Below are 19,147 nucleotides of genomic sequence, written 5' to 3' on the forward strand. Positions count from 1 at the left end.
TGGAGTCTCATTCCAGTTCGTTTTTTCTTGTCTAGGATTTCTGTAGTTCTGTTTGGAAAGAGAATTTTATGTATGGTGGGTTTTTTATGTATTGTAACTTTCGCCAGTAGGTACACATACTTGTCACAGCAAGAAATCCTTTTCAGATTTATCTTTTTAAGACTTGTATGTAACTCTAACACTTATGTGAATTCCTATCTTCTTTTCATTACACCAGGCTTTAACAGCATATGATATTAAATGCTGCTACTTCAAATGAATAAAAAGAAAGCTTTTCCTTGGGAGGCCAGTGGTGAAGGATCTAGCAATCTTGAAATGTGATAGGAAGCACAGAATTATTTTAACCTCCCCATATTTTTGTATTGGCTCTATACATACTGGATAGGAATTGATTCCATTTAGGAACAGAGACACTGAAAAATTTGTTTTACAGGTCCAACCAAATATCCTAATACTAGCACTTGGGGTGAGGATGAGTGCTCTCAAGGTAGATATGCAAGCAACAACACCATTCTTAAATTCAAAAACATATTCTGCATTGATATTTGGTGACCAAATTCAGCAACTGGAAAAACTGATATAAAAGAACAAACGTAAAACACTGACTCTTCATATTGCTCATTTGTCATCTCCCCCTGTTTTGGGGACAATCTTTTGGTTCTGCTTTTAGTTTTTCAGTAGTTGAAAATTTGAATTTACATGGATAAAAATGAAATTAAAAAGAAGTTCACTCTCTTTAATTTGAAGATGAAGAGTAAATAAAACCTGTTGAAGTCTTGCACTGATGTTGAATTAGTCAAGGGTGTGTGTTCAGCACTTAGGTCAAGTGGAAAGGAAAGAACCATGTTATCAGGGTGGAGGAAATGTTTGTTTTTCAGTTAGAGAAATGAATAGTATTAATAGTACAAAGGTTCGAACATAAGCGTTTATTAATACAGTATTTTAAAACTCATTCCTCTGTGTAAGCCTTTTGAAAAATGAGGTGAACTTTCATAACTGTGTGAAGGAAACTAGTAGGTATGCATGCCAAAAGCTTGTCTTTAATTTGGGCTTCCAGAAACTGACTCAATAATAGCTCCTCCATATAAGAGTCAGATATTGGGAGTTTAGCAGTGACTTCAAAATGGTATAAAAATGCCAATAGGGAAAACACCGTTTGTTCTTCATCTTAATGACAAGCATCAACATTTTGAGGTATGGGTATTTAGGCAGATTTAAGGGGATAGAAATAGGAATATCCTTCTGGCAGATGAAGGAACCCACAAAATATTTTACTTGTCACTGCTCCATCAGTTTTCACCTATGCTGTCACTTGTTTCAAATTCTTCTAAAATCAGCTTTTTAAATCTCCAATTAACTGTAGTTGTGAACATAATTTCATGTACACTGTAATAATTCACCTGCAGAGTATTCATCTTTGCCATACTTATAACTTCTATATATATGTGTGCTGTAATTTTCACTTATTTAGCTGAGTGCTAAAACAGTTTCATGAATTTGAGGAATAAATATAACATATTAGGCAAGTAATGGGATGTTAATTAACATAATGGATAGTCTATAAAATTTTGTGAAATAGTACATCTTAAAAAGTGACCCTTTCGAAGATTTGAACCTTCCTAAAGTATAACTCCACAATGAAAGTTAGAACTATTAAGTGGAATGATTACGGGAAGAGACTAGTTTCAGAGTAGCAGCCGTGTTAGTCTGTATCCGCAAAAAGAAAGAGTACTTGTGGCACCTTAGAGACTAAAATTTATTTGAGCATAAGCTTTCGTGAGCTACAGCCTGGTTCAGCCTGCCTGTCGCTGTACAGGAATAGAAAACTAGAGAGAACTTGGCTGTAGCTCAAGAAAGCTTATGCTCAAATAAATTTTAGTCTCTAAGGTGCCACAAGTACTCCTTTTTCTTTTTGTGGAAGAGACTAGTGAGTATGAACAACTGCCACCCACCTACCTCTACAGGTGGGGCATGCTGAAGAGGCTGGCAGCGAAGGGGGACCTCCCCAGCAGCAAGGGAGGGAGACGCTGAGGAAGCCAGCTAGCTCTTCCCCTCTCCCTCCACCATTGGAGTCTCTGGCACCCATTGGCCATTTGTGGGGGGAAGGGATGCTGATTGGCCCACATCTGTCAGCTCCAGAGACTTAACTTGGAGCATAAGCTATGTGGAGCCTCTTTTGGCTCTGTTCCATTGTCAAAATTTGTGCTCTTGGCCTGGAATTTAACTACTGAAATTGTTTCCTAATATGCAAACCCACAAGTGGTGATTGCTGAATCACCCCCAACTTTTGGAAACTAATCTAAAAGGTGTTAAACTCCTGCAGTGCAGGATTTGTTTACTTGGCAGTGAACTTCAAAGGAGCCTTCAAAGGCTAATGTTTAATGTGGCAAGCCAGAGAGAACAGAAAGGTAGACTTCAGTTTTAGAGGGTTTGGGGAGAGAGAAAAATGACTGTCAAAGGATACTACCTAATTAGGATTTATGAAATATTTCTTTTCTAGAATAAGGAGGGATGCTTGGGACTTGATATTTTGGAAGGAGATGTCTGCTGCTCTCCCTTGGGATGGGATGCATATACAGTTAGGGGCCAGGAGAAACCATAACTGGGCCCTGCCTCTTTGGCTAATGTTCAGAAAGCATATCATGTCTTTTTAATATAGATTTACCTTGATGGTCTCTAGTGTTTAAATATACTTCTAATAAAAACATTGAGCCTGATGGTTACGCTTGATTATTCATAGGCTTTTCTATGGTGCTTATTCCTTTGGAATGAATGCTTCATACATTAATGAATTTATCCCTGTGAGGTAGGGATATATGATTATCTCCATTTCAGATGTCCAAAACAAAGGCACAGAGAGATTAAGTGACTTGTCCAAAGGTCTCTCACAGATCTTGTGGCAGAGCCAGGAGCAGAACCCAGATCTTCAGATCTTTCACCCAATCCAGTGCTTTAACCTCAAGGCTATCCTTCCTCTCCTGGTTTGTGAAGTAGTTAGTGAAGTACTGAGTTTAAGTAGGTGGTTGCTGCCTTTCATCACTTCTGAAGAAAATAGAGGAAAGGGAATTAACTGCTGAGTTGCTCCTCTACCAGTGAGGTGACACTGGGGCTATGACCATCCCCTGAAATTGGCAAGACAGGATAGGAATATAAAAGGCAAAAACCAAGAGGGGAAGACCAAATTATCCTTGAAAACCTTATTATAAAATGTATCCAGAATGTGCTAGATAACTGGCACCTCTGAGTTATAGGCCGCTTCATTCTTTTGAAAAGATTTTTAAATTTTGGATGGCTTCAAAACTACTGTAGGTCACATCTTAAAATGAAGATAAATATTACAACCCTGGTTAATGCTGTAACCATCATATCTTGTTATCATGTTCAGGCCATGTTCTTGGTGTACTGTGCTTTGGAAAAGGAACCAGTGCCAATGTCCTTGCCTTCAGCTTTGTTGCCACCTTCCAAGAGAAAAACTGTCAGTATTCCAGGAGCAGCGCAGTTGATACCATCTTCAACATTTGCTAACGATGCTCATCAATCCTCTTCTCCTGTAGGCATTTTACCTGCCAAAGCGCCACTAACACAGGTATAGTCCTAAAACTGGCTTGTGTTAAAGTATTTTCTTTAGTCACTGCTTGTAATGAAATGTTATGCAGATGGGCCAGGTCATACAGACTACATTGATCTATTGGCTGTTTTTATTTTGTTTCTTTCAATATATTTATAAAGTTGGGGTGGCTGGTGATTGGGAAAGGCAAATATGGATTTAACCATCTGTGAAGATGTTTACTGGAAGTGCTTTTTAGAAGTCGTCTACTATATAAATTTTTCTTCATGAAAAACTTAGTATACATTTTAAATTTCATTCAAACAATGCTTATTTTAAAGCATATAAGCCTTGTGCAAAGGTCAAAACATTAAGAAAACTGTTTTAAAAAAACACCAAGAGAATAGTAACCCAAGCACACAACCAGATAACATCTGTCTGATCTGGCACAGAGACAAATGCAGTAATCATCAGGCAAGCAATTTACCAACAAATGAATGGTGCGTGTGGGATCTGAGGGGGTTAGTGATAGTGGACTTGGATAGCTGATGTAAGTAACTGAAGTGAGACAAGGCCAGGAATATATACCAGTACTTCAAATAAATGAGCCCTGGGGTGTGTCCAAAAAAAGAAGCCGTTGAGACAAAAAGTCTTACCTGTTCTGACCATGACAGAACCAAGCAACTGGGAGTAGATCTTTCCAAGCTGTCTCATTGCAGTTATTTATTAGAAAGACTGATGTCATTTGAAGAGATTTAGTACTAGAATTATGTTGTTCCTTGAGATTAAAAATACATTTGTCTTCAAAGAGATTTACCTGTATTTTTTCTTAGTGGGTTGTATCACCTGCCAACAAAATCAAATATGATGAGATTTTCCTGAAAACTGATAGAGACATGGATGGTTTTATCTCTGGCGTGGAAGCCAGAGAGTTATTCTTAAAGACAGGACTACCTTCTAACATACTTGCACACATCTGGTAAGAATTTTTCTCTATCACCTTTTTAAAAAATAGAAGAAAATATATTTTTCTCACTACACATACTGTTTTTGAAAGATGCCACATTGATATCTCTGCAGCCCGAGGTCCTCTGGTTAACTATGGGTCAGGTACAGTATCAGCAGTGTATTTGCTTCTACCTTGACCCCCAGGGACTGTATTTAGAGGTGAGAGGCTTGGTGTACTTCATGTGGTCATTTGGCCTTTGGCCTCTCTGCTTGGGTTTAATCAGTTCCATTATAATTATGATAATACTGGGTATTTCCATGTTAAATGTCCAGCCTGTCTTCTACATGATATGGTCCACAGAACTGTTAAAATAGGTACTTTAGCCTGCTTGCAACACCTGACTTGTCACTGGCAGCCATGAATACCTTACCTCCTAACGTTCTCTCCAGTTTTCTATTCCTGTACAGCGACAGGCAGGCTGAACCAGACGTCTCTGCTGCAGAGATTTTCTGAGGGCAATTCCAAACTTTATTTCAAATTTTTAGACTAGCAAGTTGGTTCAGTAATTTGACCGTCTGTGATATCTAGCCATGTCCCAAGGCTGCATTTGATTTTTGGGGGAATTGTGTCCTCAGCTCTGTTTCCCCTTCTGAGATGTATGCAGCTTTTGGCACTCCTATAGGCTTCAGGGTGGGACGGAGAGAGCACAGGCGAGCGCTGAGAAAAGGCAGAGGCAAAAGGAAGGGTCTGTGTTTATTGCTCTCACCCTCCTCTGCAAATAGTTTCTAGCTGGGGGGCTTGACCAGCTCTCTGGTCAGAACGTAGTTTTCTCCTCACAGCCCAGTCTGGGTGGGGTCATCTTTCCTGCCTGGGGAAGAATGACTGAGGAAACAGGCAGGATTGGAGGGCCAGCTCTGCTAGGCAAGAGGCAGCCCAGGCCAGGTGTGGGTCACCTTAGCCCTCTCCTGGCAAGAAAGGAGGTAGGTAGGACTGGTAAAGAGCTAGCCCCGGGGCAAGCAATCCATCTGTGTGAAGGGACTGAAGCCAGAAGGGCAGCATGCCAGATGGAAAATCTCACTTCAGTCACTTCTCTGGTGGTTAGGGACTAGGTGTTTCTACCTGGGAGAGAGTGTGAACCGGAAGAGTGGCCTCTTCATTGCATACGCCCATCAGAGGCAGCCAAGTCCAGGCAGGCATATTCTCAGCCCCCTCCTTTGGTCATGAAAACTTGCAGGTGGCTGACACACAGGAGTGTCAGATGACCGTTCATATTTCAGTGCCTCCGCATTCTTTCACAATCAGTGCTAACACAGGTGGACAATGTTGCAGGCCTCTCAACCGAAAAACTGCATAGCCTAGGGGCTTTTCTCTGGATAGGAAAAGGGGAAAAAAGTGGGTTTCAAATCTCTTTCATGCAGGAAGAGGAGCTATTGTCTGAGTGTCTGATCCCAAAGTTCCCAGCTATTTTAATGATACAATGGGAGACTTTATGGAAAACTGAGACTGTTCAGAGTAATCGTAAAAGTCAGCTTGCAATATTGACTCCTGGAAGACTCTATAGAAGGAAATTCATGTCACATATGGCAAGTTACACTTCATAGATAGCTTTAACAGGAGAAAATATCTCTTTGCAAGTGGTAGCTAGAACATGTTCAGGGTCTGTAGCTGCCCTCTATTGCCCCTGAGCTACCTGCAGGGCTCCCAGACCTATCTGGAATTAGACCCCTGATTAGTTCTAGGATCTTTCATTTTGGGAGCAAAAGGGTTGCATATAGTTTTGATCAAATGAGATCATTGGATATTGTGTAGCGGGGTGCCTGATGGAGCTGTGCAAGGATTTTAGGAACAGCTTTGTCCTATTCTCCATCTCAGAAACCCATGGAAAAGCCACAACCTGAATGACATCATCCATCTACTTCATATTGGAACATTGCAATCCACTCCATCCTATTTCTAACCTCAGTGAATCAGGGACAAGCAGAACAGGTATCCTCTGATACATCTATCTTTCCTAATGATGGCTGTCTTTAAAGCATTCCCATTTATCCATCCTTGGGCAATTCTTACATTTTGCAGGAGGGCAGCATTTTTTGTTTTGCTGCTTTGATTACCATTTGATCTTTATTATGGCTGTTGATTGATTTAATCGCACTGTTAAAAAATAGGAAAACCTATTGAAATTTATTGAATATTTTGGATATTTTTCTACATTTTCAAATATATCTCCTTCAATTACAACACAGACTACAAAGTGTACAGTGCTCACTTTATATTGTTATATTTGATTACAAATACTTGTACTGTAAAAATGATAAACAAAAGAAATAGTATTTTTCATTCACCTCATACAAGTACTATGTAGTTTGATCTTTTTATCATGAAAGTATAACTTAGAAATATAGATTTTTTTTGTTTGTTTGTTATATAACTGCACTCAAACAAAACAATGTAAAACTTTAGAGCCTACAAGTCCACTCAGTCCTACTTCTTGTTAGCCAATTGCTAAGAGAAATAAGTTTGTTTACATTTACCGGATATAATGCCGCTCATTTTTTATTTACAGTGTCACCTGAAAGTGAGAACAGATATTTGCATGGCACTGTTGTAGCCAGTGTTGCAAGATATTTACGTGCCAGATGCGCTAAAGATTCATATGTTGCTTTATGCTTTGGCAACTGTTCCAGAGGACATGCTTCCATGCTGATGATGCTTGTTTAAAAAAAAAAAAATAATAATGCATTAATTAAATTTGTGACTGAACTCTTTGGGGGAGAATTGTATGTCTCCTGTTCTGTTTTACCCGCATTCTGCCCTATATTTCATGATCTAGCAGTCTCTGATGATGACTCGGCACATGTTCTTCATTTTAAGAACACTTTCACTGCAAATTTGACAAAATGCAAAGAAGATACCAATGTGAATTTTCTGAACATAGCTACAGCACTCGACCTGAGGTTTAAGAATCTGAACTGTTTCCAAAATCTGAGAGGGATGAGGTGTGGAGCATGCTTTCAGAAGTCTTAAAAGAGCAACATTCTGATGTGGAAACTGCAGAACCCAAACCACCAAAAAGGATAATCAACTTCCTGCTGATAGCATCTGACTCAGATGATGAGATTGAACATGCGTTGGTCCACACTGCTTTGGATTGTTGTCAAGCAGAACCCATGATCAGCATGGACGCATGTCCTCTGAAATGAGGGTTGAAGAATGAAGGGACATATGAATCTTTGCCACTACTGGCATGTAAATATCTTGCAATGCCAGTTACAACAGTGCCATGCAAATGCCTGTTCTCACTTTCAGGTGACATTGTAAACAAGAAGGGAGCAGCATTATCTTCTGCAAATGTAAACAGACTTGTCTGCATGATCAACTGAACAAGGAGGAGGACTGAGTGGAGTTGTAGGCTCTTTACATTGTTTTTTATTTTTGAATGCAGGTTTTTTTTATACATTCTACATTTGTAAGTTCGACTTTCATGGTAAAGAGATTGCACTGCAGGACCTGCAATGGGGGAATTGAAAAATATTTCTTTTGTTTTTTACGGTGCAAATATTTGAAATCAAAAATAAATTTAAACTGAGCCCTGTATACTTTGTATTCTGTATTGTAATTTAAATCAATATATTTGAAAATGTAGAAAACATGCAAAAATATTTAAATGGTATTCTATTATTAACAGTGTGATTAATTGTGTCATTAATCATGATTAATTTTTTTAATCGCTTGACAGCCGTAATCTTTATACATGCTCCCAGGGATCCTCTCCAGGATTGTGGTAGCAATAATATATTGGCTTTTGTGAAGAAGAAAGTTCACTGGTCACTTCTTGGACTGTTGTTTTTAATCTGAGATCTGTACAGAGAGAAAGCTGAAGCGAGCACGCAGTGATGTGGTTGCTGGAGTATGTTGGGTTCAGGGCAGATGTGGTACCAGGAAAGTCAGTCATAGGCCTCGCCTGAGGATAAGGACTATGATGTACAAGGTCTTATTTCAGAAGAATGTTAACAGAAGATGAAGATGGCCATAAACAAGTGGAAAACAAGTTGTCACAGAAACAAAAATCCAATTTTTTTTGGAACCTATTGTGAATCCTCATCTTAAACACAGCTATGCTTCAGTGATCAAGTACATATGATACCTAGCCAATAAAACTTTGTATCCACTCCATAGCTCACCCTATCTCATGTGCTGGCAGAACTCTACTCAAGTGGTATATTCTCTGCTCCCTCAACTGGTGAATGCAGAGAATCAGATTTTTTTTTTTTTTAAATGGGATCTTCCAATTCAGCTCAGGAAATGTGTACTAGAAACAGAGAGCACAGTACCCACTAGCTAGAACAATGATTGATTGCGGTCTTGGAGCACTGTTCCTTCACTGGATGACAGACCTTGTCTGGTGGTGACAGTGAACGTGTTTGATAGGGTTTTCGTAGTAACTGGGAAGAACACGATCAGCCCATACCCTAAAGAAATTCTCCTGCCCTGTGTGGAGTTTTCTATCTCCATGTGCACAGCCCATGAGGGGGAGATGAATACCAAGACTTGCATGGCAGAAGTTGGATTATCAGTGTGGTTGCTGCATCCAAAAGTATCTGACTCGTAAGTCAGTTTGGAGGGCTGGTGATTGATCTCTTCGCAGCTGAAAAAAGTAAATAAAGTGCTCTGTGGCACATCTGTGTTGGGATCTAGGATATGAGGTCACCATATTGTAGACATCAGGGCTTCCTTCATGATAGCCCACATTTGGACCCCTAAGAGAAATGACCATGTGAGGACTCCATGTAGTAGAGAGGTGTAGAACCATGGGACCTCCCATCCTGGATAAGCCCATTAATTTCTGGGGAATCCAGTTTGAAAGCCCAGTCTGCTCCTTGGGAGATCCAGAAGTTCTCCTATACATGTGTTCAAAATAAAGGGAGGTGACGGAGAGAGGGGAGAAGAGGAGCAAGAGAGGAGGATGATATGCACTTTCCTCAGTGTTGAGGATTAATTGCTGTTTGTAAAGTGATTTTGAAGATATAAAACAGTATGTAAGTGATAGTTGCTGTCATAATTTTCCACGCCTGCGAATGCACTCCTAAACAATATTGTACTTGCAGAAATGAGGTGTTACACTTAATCAGTTATTCTGTGTCTGTGTTTTTGTATACAGGGGCCTCTGTGACACACAGGACTGTGGAAAGCTTTCAAAAGAACAATTTGCCTTGGCTTTCCATTTAATTAATCAGAAGTTAACAAAGGGCATTGATCCTCCTCAGAATCTGACTGCAGAAATGATCCCTCCATCAGACAGAGCCAGCTTACTGAAGGTAAGGATTTTACAGAAGGTGTTTAAGTAGAAACCTCAAAAATACTAAACAAACTCTGAATTCAAGTGCTATTAAATTAAAAAAAAATTAAATCCAATTTTTAAAATCTATGCCAAGACATGGTGGTGCTATCAAGAAAAAACAAGATTAACTGCCATGAACAGATGTACTGTTTTGTCAGTTTACATCCATAGGTATAATGTTTGCATAAATGCTTTCTTAGCAAACTTATTTGCTACACCAGCCAACCAAGCAAAGACACCTTGCTGTTGAGGAACCATGAAATCAGCTTGTTGAAAGAATAAACCTATTCCTGAGTATCCAAGGATGAACTTCATTGTGGACCTGAAATATAATATGCACAAATTATCCTTTTCTTTAATATTGACAGAGTTTTTAAAAGTGGTATTTTCACATTTCCCTCTTTCAAGAAGTCAGTTTTTACTAAAATAAATTAAACCCTTCCAGCTCTGTGATTAATTATTTAAAAGAGCATGTTTTAAATTTAACTATCCATTTGTATTCATAATAATGTTTCAAATGCCCTCATACCCCTTTGGCCATTAAACCATCCATTGCTGTATTGACTCTGTGGCTTTTAATTGCTTAAAGTTTTATTTATTAGAGAAGCAGTCAAATAGAGGTCACAACAAAATCTTATCTGTGTACGATGCATTGTAATAGCTGTGATTACTAACATTTTCTCTTGGTTGCGCTAAATATTGACGAAGCTGTGCTATCTTCATAATAAACAGAATGAGAAATTCTCACCTGAAAATTGATAAACTTGAAATTTTGCATGCCTTTTGATTTTTTTTTTGCAATTGGTACCTATTTTTTTTTTTTTACATTCAGTTTAAAAAAAAAACCCAAAAAACAATGTGCTTTATTTGTGCCTTTACTAATTTTTTTGTGTGTGTTTGCTTTCTTTTCTGTCTTTTCCAGTTTGGACTATTTTTTCCATTCTGCACCACTCTGCTTTACATCTTTATTATTCTGTCAGTTTCTTAAGTCTGCTTTCTCAAGGTTAGAGTTTCTTCGCTTTTTCTAATATATAATATCTGTTGTCTTGATAATGAACATTTCTAAATGTCTCTCAGTAGTCTTTGAAATTGTATAGCATTTAGGTAAATATTGAGTTATGCTGAAATCTGAAATAATTGCTGTTTTAACTAGCCTTGCATCTGTAAGGGTCCCATGTTGCTTTGCAAACTTAAAACATTAAAAACTATTAGTTTACTCTGTTTATCAATAAAGATTGTTCCAGCTATCGGAGAAATTCAGCCATCTCTGGGGCGGGGGAAAATGTTGGTAGCTGTTGTGTTGTTTTTGTGTGCTGCTGAAGTTCAGAATAGAAAGTGACACGTTTTATGTCATTGAAACTGCAGAGAAAATGCTAAGACAAAGTGTAAACACCCCCACACGGATAACTAGCACTATCACTGGAGCTAATATCCATGCTGTTACAGAAGGTGTTGTGAAACATGTAATGTCCAGACTTTGATTTATACAGTATTGCTTAAACATTAAAACTTAAAACATTAAAAACTATTAGTTTACTCTGTTTATCAATAAAGATTGTTCCAGCTATCAGAAAAATTCAGCCATCTCTGGGGCGGGGGCAAATGTTGGTAGCTGTTGTGGTGTTTTTGTGTGCTGCTGAAGTTCAGAATAGAAAGTGACACGTTTTATGTCATTGAAACTGCAGAGAAAATGCTAAGACAAAGTGTAAACACCCCCACACGGATAACTAGCACTATCACTGGAGCTAATATCCATGCTGTTACAGAAGGTGTTGTGAAACATGTAATGTCCAGACTTTGATTTGTACAGTATTGCTTGCTACTTTTTTTTAGTGCATCACATGGTATCTTCTTAGCATTCCTAAAATACTGAGATCAACTGAGATTTGCAATGAATTTTAACTTCAATATACAAAATGACTAAGAAATTACTTAAAAGAGGGAAGGATATGGGTTTCAGCTGATTCTGTAAATCCCTCCCATACTTTTGAACATTACTAGGGAATTTAGGAACACTTATTAATCTGTTCAACTGACTGAACATGCAGCTCTTCTCAAAAGAGGTGCTCTTTTATGCAATAAAATATCCAGTGTAGACTACATGTCCCTACTTGGGATTTATACAGGATGGCTAAAAATCAAGGTTGGGGGTGGGGGGGAACAAGTGCTGCTAACAGCCACTGAAGTGGTATCATATACTGTGGCTTGTACAGAGTGAGAACTGTTGAGCTGCACCATTATTCTTTTGATTCCCTCTGCCAATGTGATGACAGTCTAGTAGCAAAAAATGTCAACAGGCATAATCATAAAGCGTGACTCACTGTTGGGGTAGAGGAAAGGAATGGGTTGACAAGTAATCATTTTCCTGGGAGAGTTCTACCTTTACTAACATCGCTGTCAGCAAGAATTAATATAATTGGTTTCTTGGGGGAAGAGAGTAGGTAATGTAATAGGTTAATTAATTTTCTGCAATCGCTCCAATTTTTCAACTTCCTTTTTAAGACGTGGGCACCAAAACTAGATGAAGTATTCTGGTATTGGTCTCACCAATGCTGTATGCAGAAGTAAAATCACTCACTACCCCACTGTTTATATATCCAAAAACCTCATTAGCTATTTTTGCCACAGTATCTCATTGAGAGCTCCTGTTGAATTGCTTGTCCACTATACCCCCAAATCCTTTTCCATGATACAGTCCCTCATTGTGTCGGTATGGCCTGAATTCCTTGTTCCGAGAGGTATAACTTTGCATTTCACTGCATTAAAACGCATTTGGAATGTGTCCAATTTACCATGTGATCCAGATTGCAGTATGTGACTGCCCTGTCCTTCTCAGTATATATCACTCCACCACTCTGTCTCATCCTCAAATTTAATCAGCAGTGATTTTATATTTACTTCTAGATCATTGATGAAAATATTGAATAGTATTGGGTATAGTACTGATCCCTGCAGGAACCCCACTAGAGTCACCCCTACTTTGTGATGGTTCCCCACTGAAAACAGCTTTCTGAGATCTGTCAGTTAGCCAACTCTTAATATTAGAGGAGGATTTTGTTCTTAGAGGGGACCTCAAGAAAAGACTTGATGGAATACTGTGTCTTGGAGGGAGGCGAGTGCCTCTCAAGATCCATCATCTCCTCAGCCATTTCTAAAAAAGCTTTAAAGATCTTTTAGCAGGGTGGATCCAGGCCCTTAAACATCTTCAAACCTCTAAAGAGGTCAGAGATAATGAAAGGGCTTTTGGATTGGTAGCCCCCGTGGAGAAAAGGCAAGTAAAGCTCTGATCCTGCCATGAGTTCTGTGTGGGTGGATCCCTGGGGCTGATCTAATTTACAGCAGACTTACGTGGCTACCAGTGCGCTGCTCTGCAGCCCAAAAGATCTGTTTAAAAGTATTTATTTCAGTTTTTGAATGAGTTCAAATTCCATCAGAAATCCTAGTTCACTGGGAATCCTGATCTGTGAAAAACAGTTGCAGTCATAATCAAAATGCACAAGTCTGGATTTGAGAGGCACTAACCTTAGAACTGCAGGGGCCTTGCACGTCCTTGGCTAATGTGACGCCAATTTTTAAAAAGGGCTCCAAAGGTGATTCTGGCAATGACAGGCCAGTTAGCCTGACTTCAGTACTGGGCAAACTGGTTGAAACTATAGTAAAGAACAAAATTGTCAGACACATAGATGAACATAATTTGTTGGGGAAGAGGCAATATGGTTTTTGTCCAGGGAAATCATGCCTCATCAATCTGCTAGAATTTTTTGAGGGGGTCAACAAGCATGTGGACAAGGGGGATCCCGTGGATGTAATGTACTTAGATTTTCAGAAAGCCTTTGATAAGTTTCCTCACCAAAGGCTCTTAAACAAGTAAGGTGTCATGGGATAAGAGGGAAGGTCCTCTCATGGAGTGGTAACTGGTTAAAAGATAGAAAACAAAGGATGAGAATAAATGGTCAGTTTTCAGAATGGAGAGGTAAATAGTGGTGGCCCCCAGGGGTCAGTACTAGATCCAGTCCTATTCAACATATTCATAAATGTTCTGGAAAAGGGGGTTAAACAGTGAGATGGCAAAATCTGCAGATGATACAAAACTACTCAAGATAGTTAAGTCCCAGGCAGACTGCAAAGAGCTACAAAGGGATCTCTCAAAACGGGGTGACTGGGCAACAAAATGGCAGATGAAATTCAGTGTGGATAAATGCAAAGTAATGCACACTGGAAAACATAATCCCAACTATACATACAAAATGATGGGGTCTAAATTAGCTGTTACCACTCAAGAGAGAGATCTTGGAGTCATTGTGGATAGTTCTGTGAAAACGTCCACTCAATGTGGGGCAGCAGTCAAAAAAGCTAACAATGTTGGGAATCATTAAGAAAGGGATAGCTAATAAGACAGAAAATATCATTTTGCCTCTACATAAATCCATAGTACGTCCACATCTTGAATACTGTGTGCAGAGGTGGTCACCCTATCTCAAAAAAAGAAATATTGGAATTGGAAAAGGTTCAGAAAAGGGCAGCAAAAACGGTGAGGGATATGGAACAGCTTCTGTATGAGGAGAGATTAATAACATTGGGACTTTTCAGCTTGGAGAAGAGACGACTAAAGGGTGGTCTGATTGAGCTCTATAAAATCATGACTTGTGTGGAGAAAGTAAATAAGAAAGTGTTGTTTACTTCTTCTCAGAACACAAGAACTACGAGGTCACTAAATGAAATTAATAGACATCAGGTTTAAAACAAACAAAAGTAAGTATTTGTTGCAGTCAGTTTGCTGTTGCAGTCAGTATTTGTTGCACGACGCAGTCAATCTGTGGAACTGTTTGACCAGAGGATGTTGTGAAGGCCAAGATTCTAACAGGGTTAAATAAGAGCTATATAAATTCCTGGAGGATAGGTCCATTAATGGCTTTTAGCCAGGATTAGCAGGGATAGTGTCCCTAGCCTCTGCTTGGCAGAAGCTGGGTATGGGAGACAGGGGATGGATCACTTGATAATTATCTGTTCTGGTTACTCCCTCTGGGGCATCTGGCATTGGCCACTCTTGGAAGACAGGATACTCTGCTAGCTGGACCTTTGCTCTGACCCAGTATGGCTGCTCTTATGTTCGTGTCAGGTTTGAAGTGAATTGCCACATTTGTGTGGCCAAACCTGGACAACACCACAATTGTACCTGCCTGACTCTACCTAATACTGATTCTACCTGACTCTATTCTGTAATCTCCAAATTTATAAGCATTACAAAAAGCGTGTGCAGTTAGAGTGTAACAACAACATTGGAGGGTTCTGAATTTGTTTTTCACTCGCTCTCGTACCAAATATGTGCAATTTAGAAGTAAAAAGAGGTTTGCTTTTCGAGCTGCCAGGCCATACAGCTCCATTTGGGAATTGAAAGTCAAGATGGATTACACTTCTGTTCAGTTACTGGTATAAACCAGGGTATAATTTAGCCTACAGAATCTGAATAACGGCCCTGCATGTCCCCTACAGGTTCAGGTTTTCTTGGTTGGTTGGTTGGTTGTTTTCCCCAGGCTTTACAAATAATGTACATTGAATTTTGTTATTTATATGGTATTTCCAACTTGTGCATGTATTTATGTATTTTTTGTTTTGTTTCGTTACGTCACGTTAATATTTTATATGCAAAACAATAAAAATAAACTTTAAAAAAGGATCTCTATAACTGGTGATGCATGAGAAGATGGGGGTAGGGAGGGTGGTACTACCAGACCAGACTTTTGTGAATTTAGAAAAAGACTTTTTTCTTGTAAGTTTTTAGTATGTTTGATCTGGACTCACTGGAACACAAATTAACAGGGAACTACATAATGCTGTGTTAAGTCCCTTTTCAGAATAGAACTGAAATTAAACGCAAGCTCTTATTGTCTCAATTTAAAAAAAAAAAAAATCATACACGCAAGAGAACACATTCTAATTGCCATATGTTACAATTCAAAATTTTGTGCAGTTTTCTTTATAGAAAATATGTTTAGCTAATGCATGGTTCCAATTTTATCCCAAGGGTTATTTATGTTTATGTATACACTTTTTTCCCCTGCATATATGATTGCTGTTGCAAGTTACTGTTGTTCAGGACTTTATGTAATGTTAACCAAGTGAACATCATTTTATTCTTTCTGGTTCTAAAATATTGAGAGTCCTAAAACTTCAAAGCTAAAAGTTGCCCTATTACTTGTGTTAGATGAGACTGCACTTAAAAGTGACCCTTACGAAGTTACACTTCACAGCTTTGTATCTGTTCTTGGGAAGAAAATTTTATTCTTGGGATGAATGAGGAGATAATCCAAGTCCTGTTTAAAGAAGCCAGTGGGATATATAGGAAACCTCCATTGCAAATAGGGCACCCTAGAATTAATACAATGTTTGCTAAAGCATGGCTGCAGTCTTTGGTCTCTCTAGTCCAGTGTTTCCCAAATGGTATATTACAGGGAGGTTCTAGGTGGATTAACCTATCACTGGGTCCTGGCATAAGCAAACATGCTCTTCTCCTGGACTGCTGCAAAGAGAAGGCCCTGGGGGCAACAGAACTTACTCAGATTGGGTTCAGCTGCTCGTCCATGATGACAGAGATTGGCAGGGCAAAGCTGAGTGACACTGAGATCACATTTGCCAGGTCACAATTATCAGCCAGCCCCAGCTCCTCAGGACAGGAGCCACCAGTTCAGGGTGTGTGTGTGGGGTGGCCTTGCTGTCCAACTCAAAGCATCATGCTTTGGGGTTTGTCTGTATGGAGACCCTCAGAAAAATCTGAATCAACTGAAAGTGTGAATTTAAAGCGGATTGGTTAAACTGCATTAAGCCCATGTGTGGCGATACTTGTTCAGAATTAAAGGGGCTTTAATCCACTTCATTTTAATTTACTTTCAAAGTGAGTTAAGATTAACCTAATTAAAAATACTGTAATTCTGAATAAGTATGTTCACACAAAGAAAAGGAGTACTTGTGGCACCTTAGAGACTAACAAATTTATTAGAGCATAAGCTTTCGTGAGCTACAGCTCACTTCATCGGATGCATTTGGTGGAATAAATCTCTCCTCTGTTTTTTCCACCAAATGCATCCGATGAAGTGAGCTGTAGCTCACGAAAGCTTATGCTCTAATAAATTTGTTAGTCTCTAAGGTGCCACAAGTACTCCTTTTTCTTTTTGCGAATACAGACTAACACGGCTGCTACTCTGAAACCTATGTTCACACAAGCACTTAATGCAGTTTAACCAATTCACTTTAAATTAATAGCTTTAGTTAGTTCAGATACATTTTTCTGAGTGTCCCTGTACGTACAAGCTATTATACAAATTTCAATTATCCTCCAAGCAATAGTCTTCCGCAAACGTTAAAGGTGAGCAGGAAATATCGTTTTAAATTAATAGCAAAACTAAAATCATTAATAGAAAACTAGCTCAGCATTAATTATCAAATAGCTTTTTAAAAGTAAAGTATATGTGAAGGTTTTTGCATGTCGAGGCTTAAAATAAGGGTTCTGAGCTTCTCTGGAAGAGTTCATGCAATAACGCACTTCTGCAGGAGAAACAAATGTGTTTGAATTATGGCAGATAAAATAGTTTGACGGTAGTCATATTTGGTGAATAACAGTGTTTTATCTTTTTTTTTTTTTTTTTTTTTTTAAAGCCTTGGATCTTTAAGCCTTTATATATTAGAAACAGTTGCTAATTTTTGTATTGGCTTGGGTTGTGTTAATTTGTAATTCGGAGACATCAGTCAGATCTTTGACTTAATTATCATGACAGTGCCTTTGGTTAGACTGATGGGTCCCCTTGACATCACCACCATCTCCTCCTCCTTGCCCAAACAGGAGTGGACACCACTTTTTCCTGAGCCTGTCATTGTTGCTCCAAAATTTACTGGTAGTTACTTAAGACTGAGAAGCATTTTCTCTAGGTCTGTTCCATTGCCAATACAGTGGTAGTATTAAGCATCTTGGTCATGAAATAAAATAATTCTGCAAAATGCAGTACCATTTGTACACTCACTAAATCTTTATTTCAGCCAAACTTTGTAATAGCAAGTTGAAAGTTCTGGTGGTTTTCACAAGAGTTTCACTGTAGTGGTGGTGGAGAGGGGCTGTTCTATAAGAATAGGCTTAGAATTAAGTGTACGTTTTATTTGTTAGCTAGAGCTCAATACTGAGTTAGTCTAGTTTATATTCTATAAATTAAATTAAGGTATTTATTTTTTATTTTACAGAGCTCTCTAGGACTGACTCCGGTGGCAGATTTTTCTGCAATTAAAGAACTTGATACTTTAAACAATGAGATAGTTGATCTGCAGAGGTAGGTAAAGGAGAATTACATCAATCTTATATCTTAGTTACTCACAAATGGTTTCTTTAGTATTTTTTAACGGAATTTGATATTTTTCAACCCTAATTGTAATTGAGTAAATTATTAGCATATGCTGTTTCGTCTGTTAGATTCACTATGGTCGCTCTTCGTTGAAGTGCTGACATCATATTGACATGGTTTTCTGTTGGGTCTAAAAGGTTTTAGATTCATTTGTGCAACATAAGATTTTAACTACTATTGGTGTGTGGAAAGGGGAAATATAATCTTCCTTTTCCTTTCTGTTAGCTAGTAGAGGCTTGAGCATAGGCATATTGTCTTGTGCTGCTTGATACTTGTCCTTTCAGTAGAAAGTAGGGTACATATGCACCTTTATTAAGATGATCGCCTGGAATTTGTACACTTAATCTGTAGACAAGCTCTGAATTTGTGTTAATTTCTAAGTTGACAAGTTTTATTATAAATACCACAGAAGAAAAGCAGATGGAATTCTTTGGAGAGTTGTCTGTCTGTCTGTCTGTCTGTGGGGAACAGTTGTTGTAATGATAAAGGGTTTCTATCAAGATTTTAAGAAAAGATTGTAGAAGTAAAGAGGTGGACAGAATTACCAGGCAGTCTTTGTACATACCCCCAAGATTGGAGAACTTGTGTAATAGACCGTAAGTGCTTATTTTGTTGGTAGTATCCAGACTAAGTTAGTGGAGAGGGGAGGATTCAGGAAAGGGAGTGTGGTTGTGGAATTTAAAAGAGTGTGTTGGGGGGGGAGTAATGGGACCACCACCAGTGAGGGATTGGAAACAACCTGTTGCTGTTAATTAAAGCATTCCTTGACCTCGTGGGTAGATGAGTTTATCTAAAATAACTGGAAGGAGCACTGAGGTAGTGACAGGCCCAGCCATCACCACTTCTTAACATGGGCGGGGAGAGCTGCCTGAGAAGCCTCCCCTTTTCTCCCCATCCGCATGTGTGGGAGAAGCAGAGGAGGACCT

The 19,147-nt window shown here is 38.8% G+C and overlaps 1 protein-coding gene across 3 annotated transcripts in view; it reads left to right on the forward strand.

Moving 5' to 3' along the window:
* Positions 1-19,147, forward strand: part of EPS15 (epidermal growth factor receptor pathway substrate 15) — a 115,905-nt gene that overhangs the window by 45,172 nt on the left and 51,586 nt on the right. For all 3 annotated transcript variants that reach the window (XM_038413259.2, XM_043491521.1, XM_038413260.2), the window contains exons 9-12: positions 3,386-3,586; positions 4,381-4,526; positions 9,655-9,811; positions 18,064-18,149. In XM_038413259.2, the coding sequence (XP_038269187.1) occupies positions 3,386-3,586; positions 4,381-4,526; positions 9,655-9,811; positions 18,064-18,149 (590 nt within the window). The remainder of the gene's footprint in view (positions 1-3,385; positions 3,587-4,380; positions 4,527-9,654; positions 9,812-18,063; positions 18,150-19,147) is intronic.

This window comes from Dermochelys coriacea, chromosome 8, assembly GCF_009764565.3.
Source record: "Dermochelys coriacea isolate rDerCor1 chromosome 8, rDerCor1.pri.v4, whole genome shotgun sequence".
NCBI lineage: Eukaryota > Metazoa > Chordata > Testudines > Dermochelyidae > Dermochelys > Dermochelys coriacea.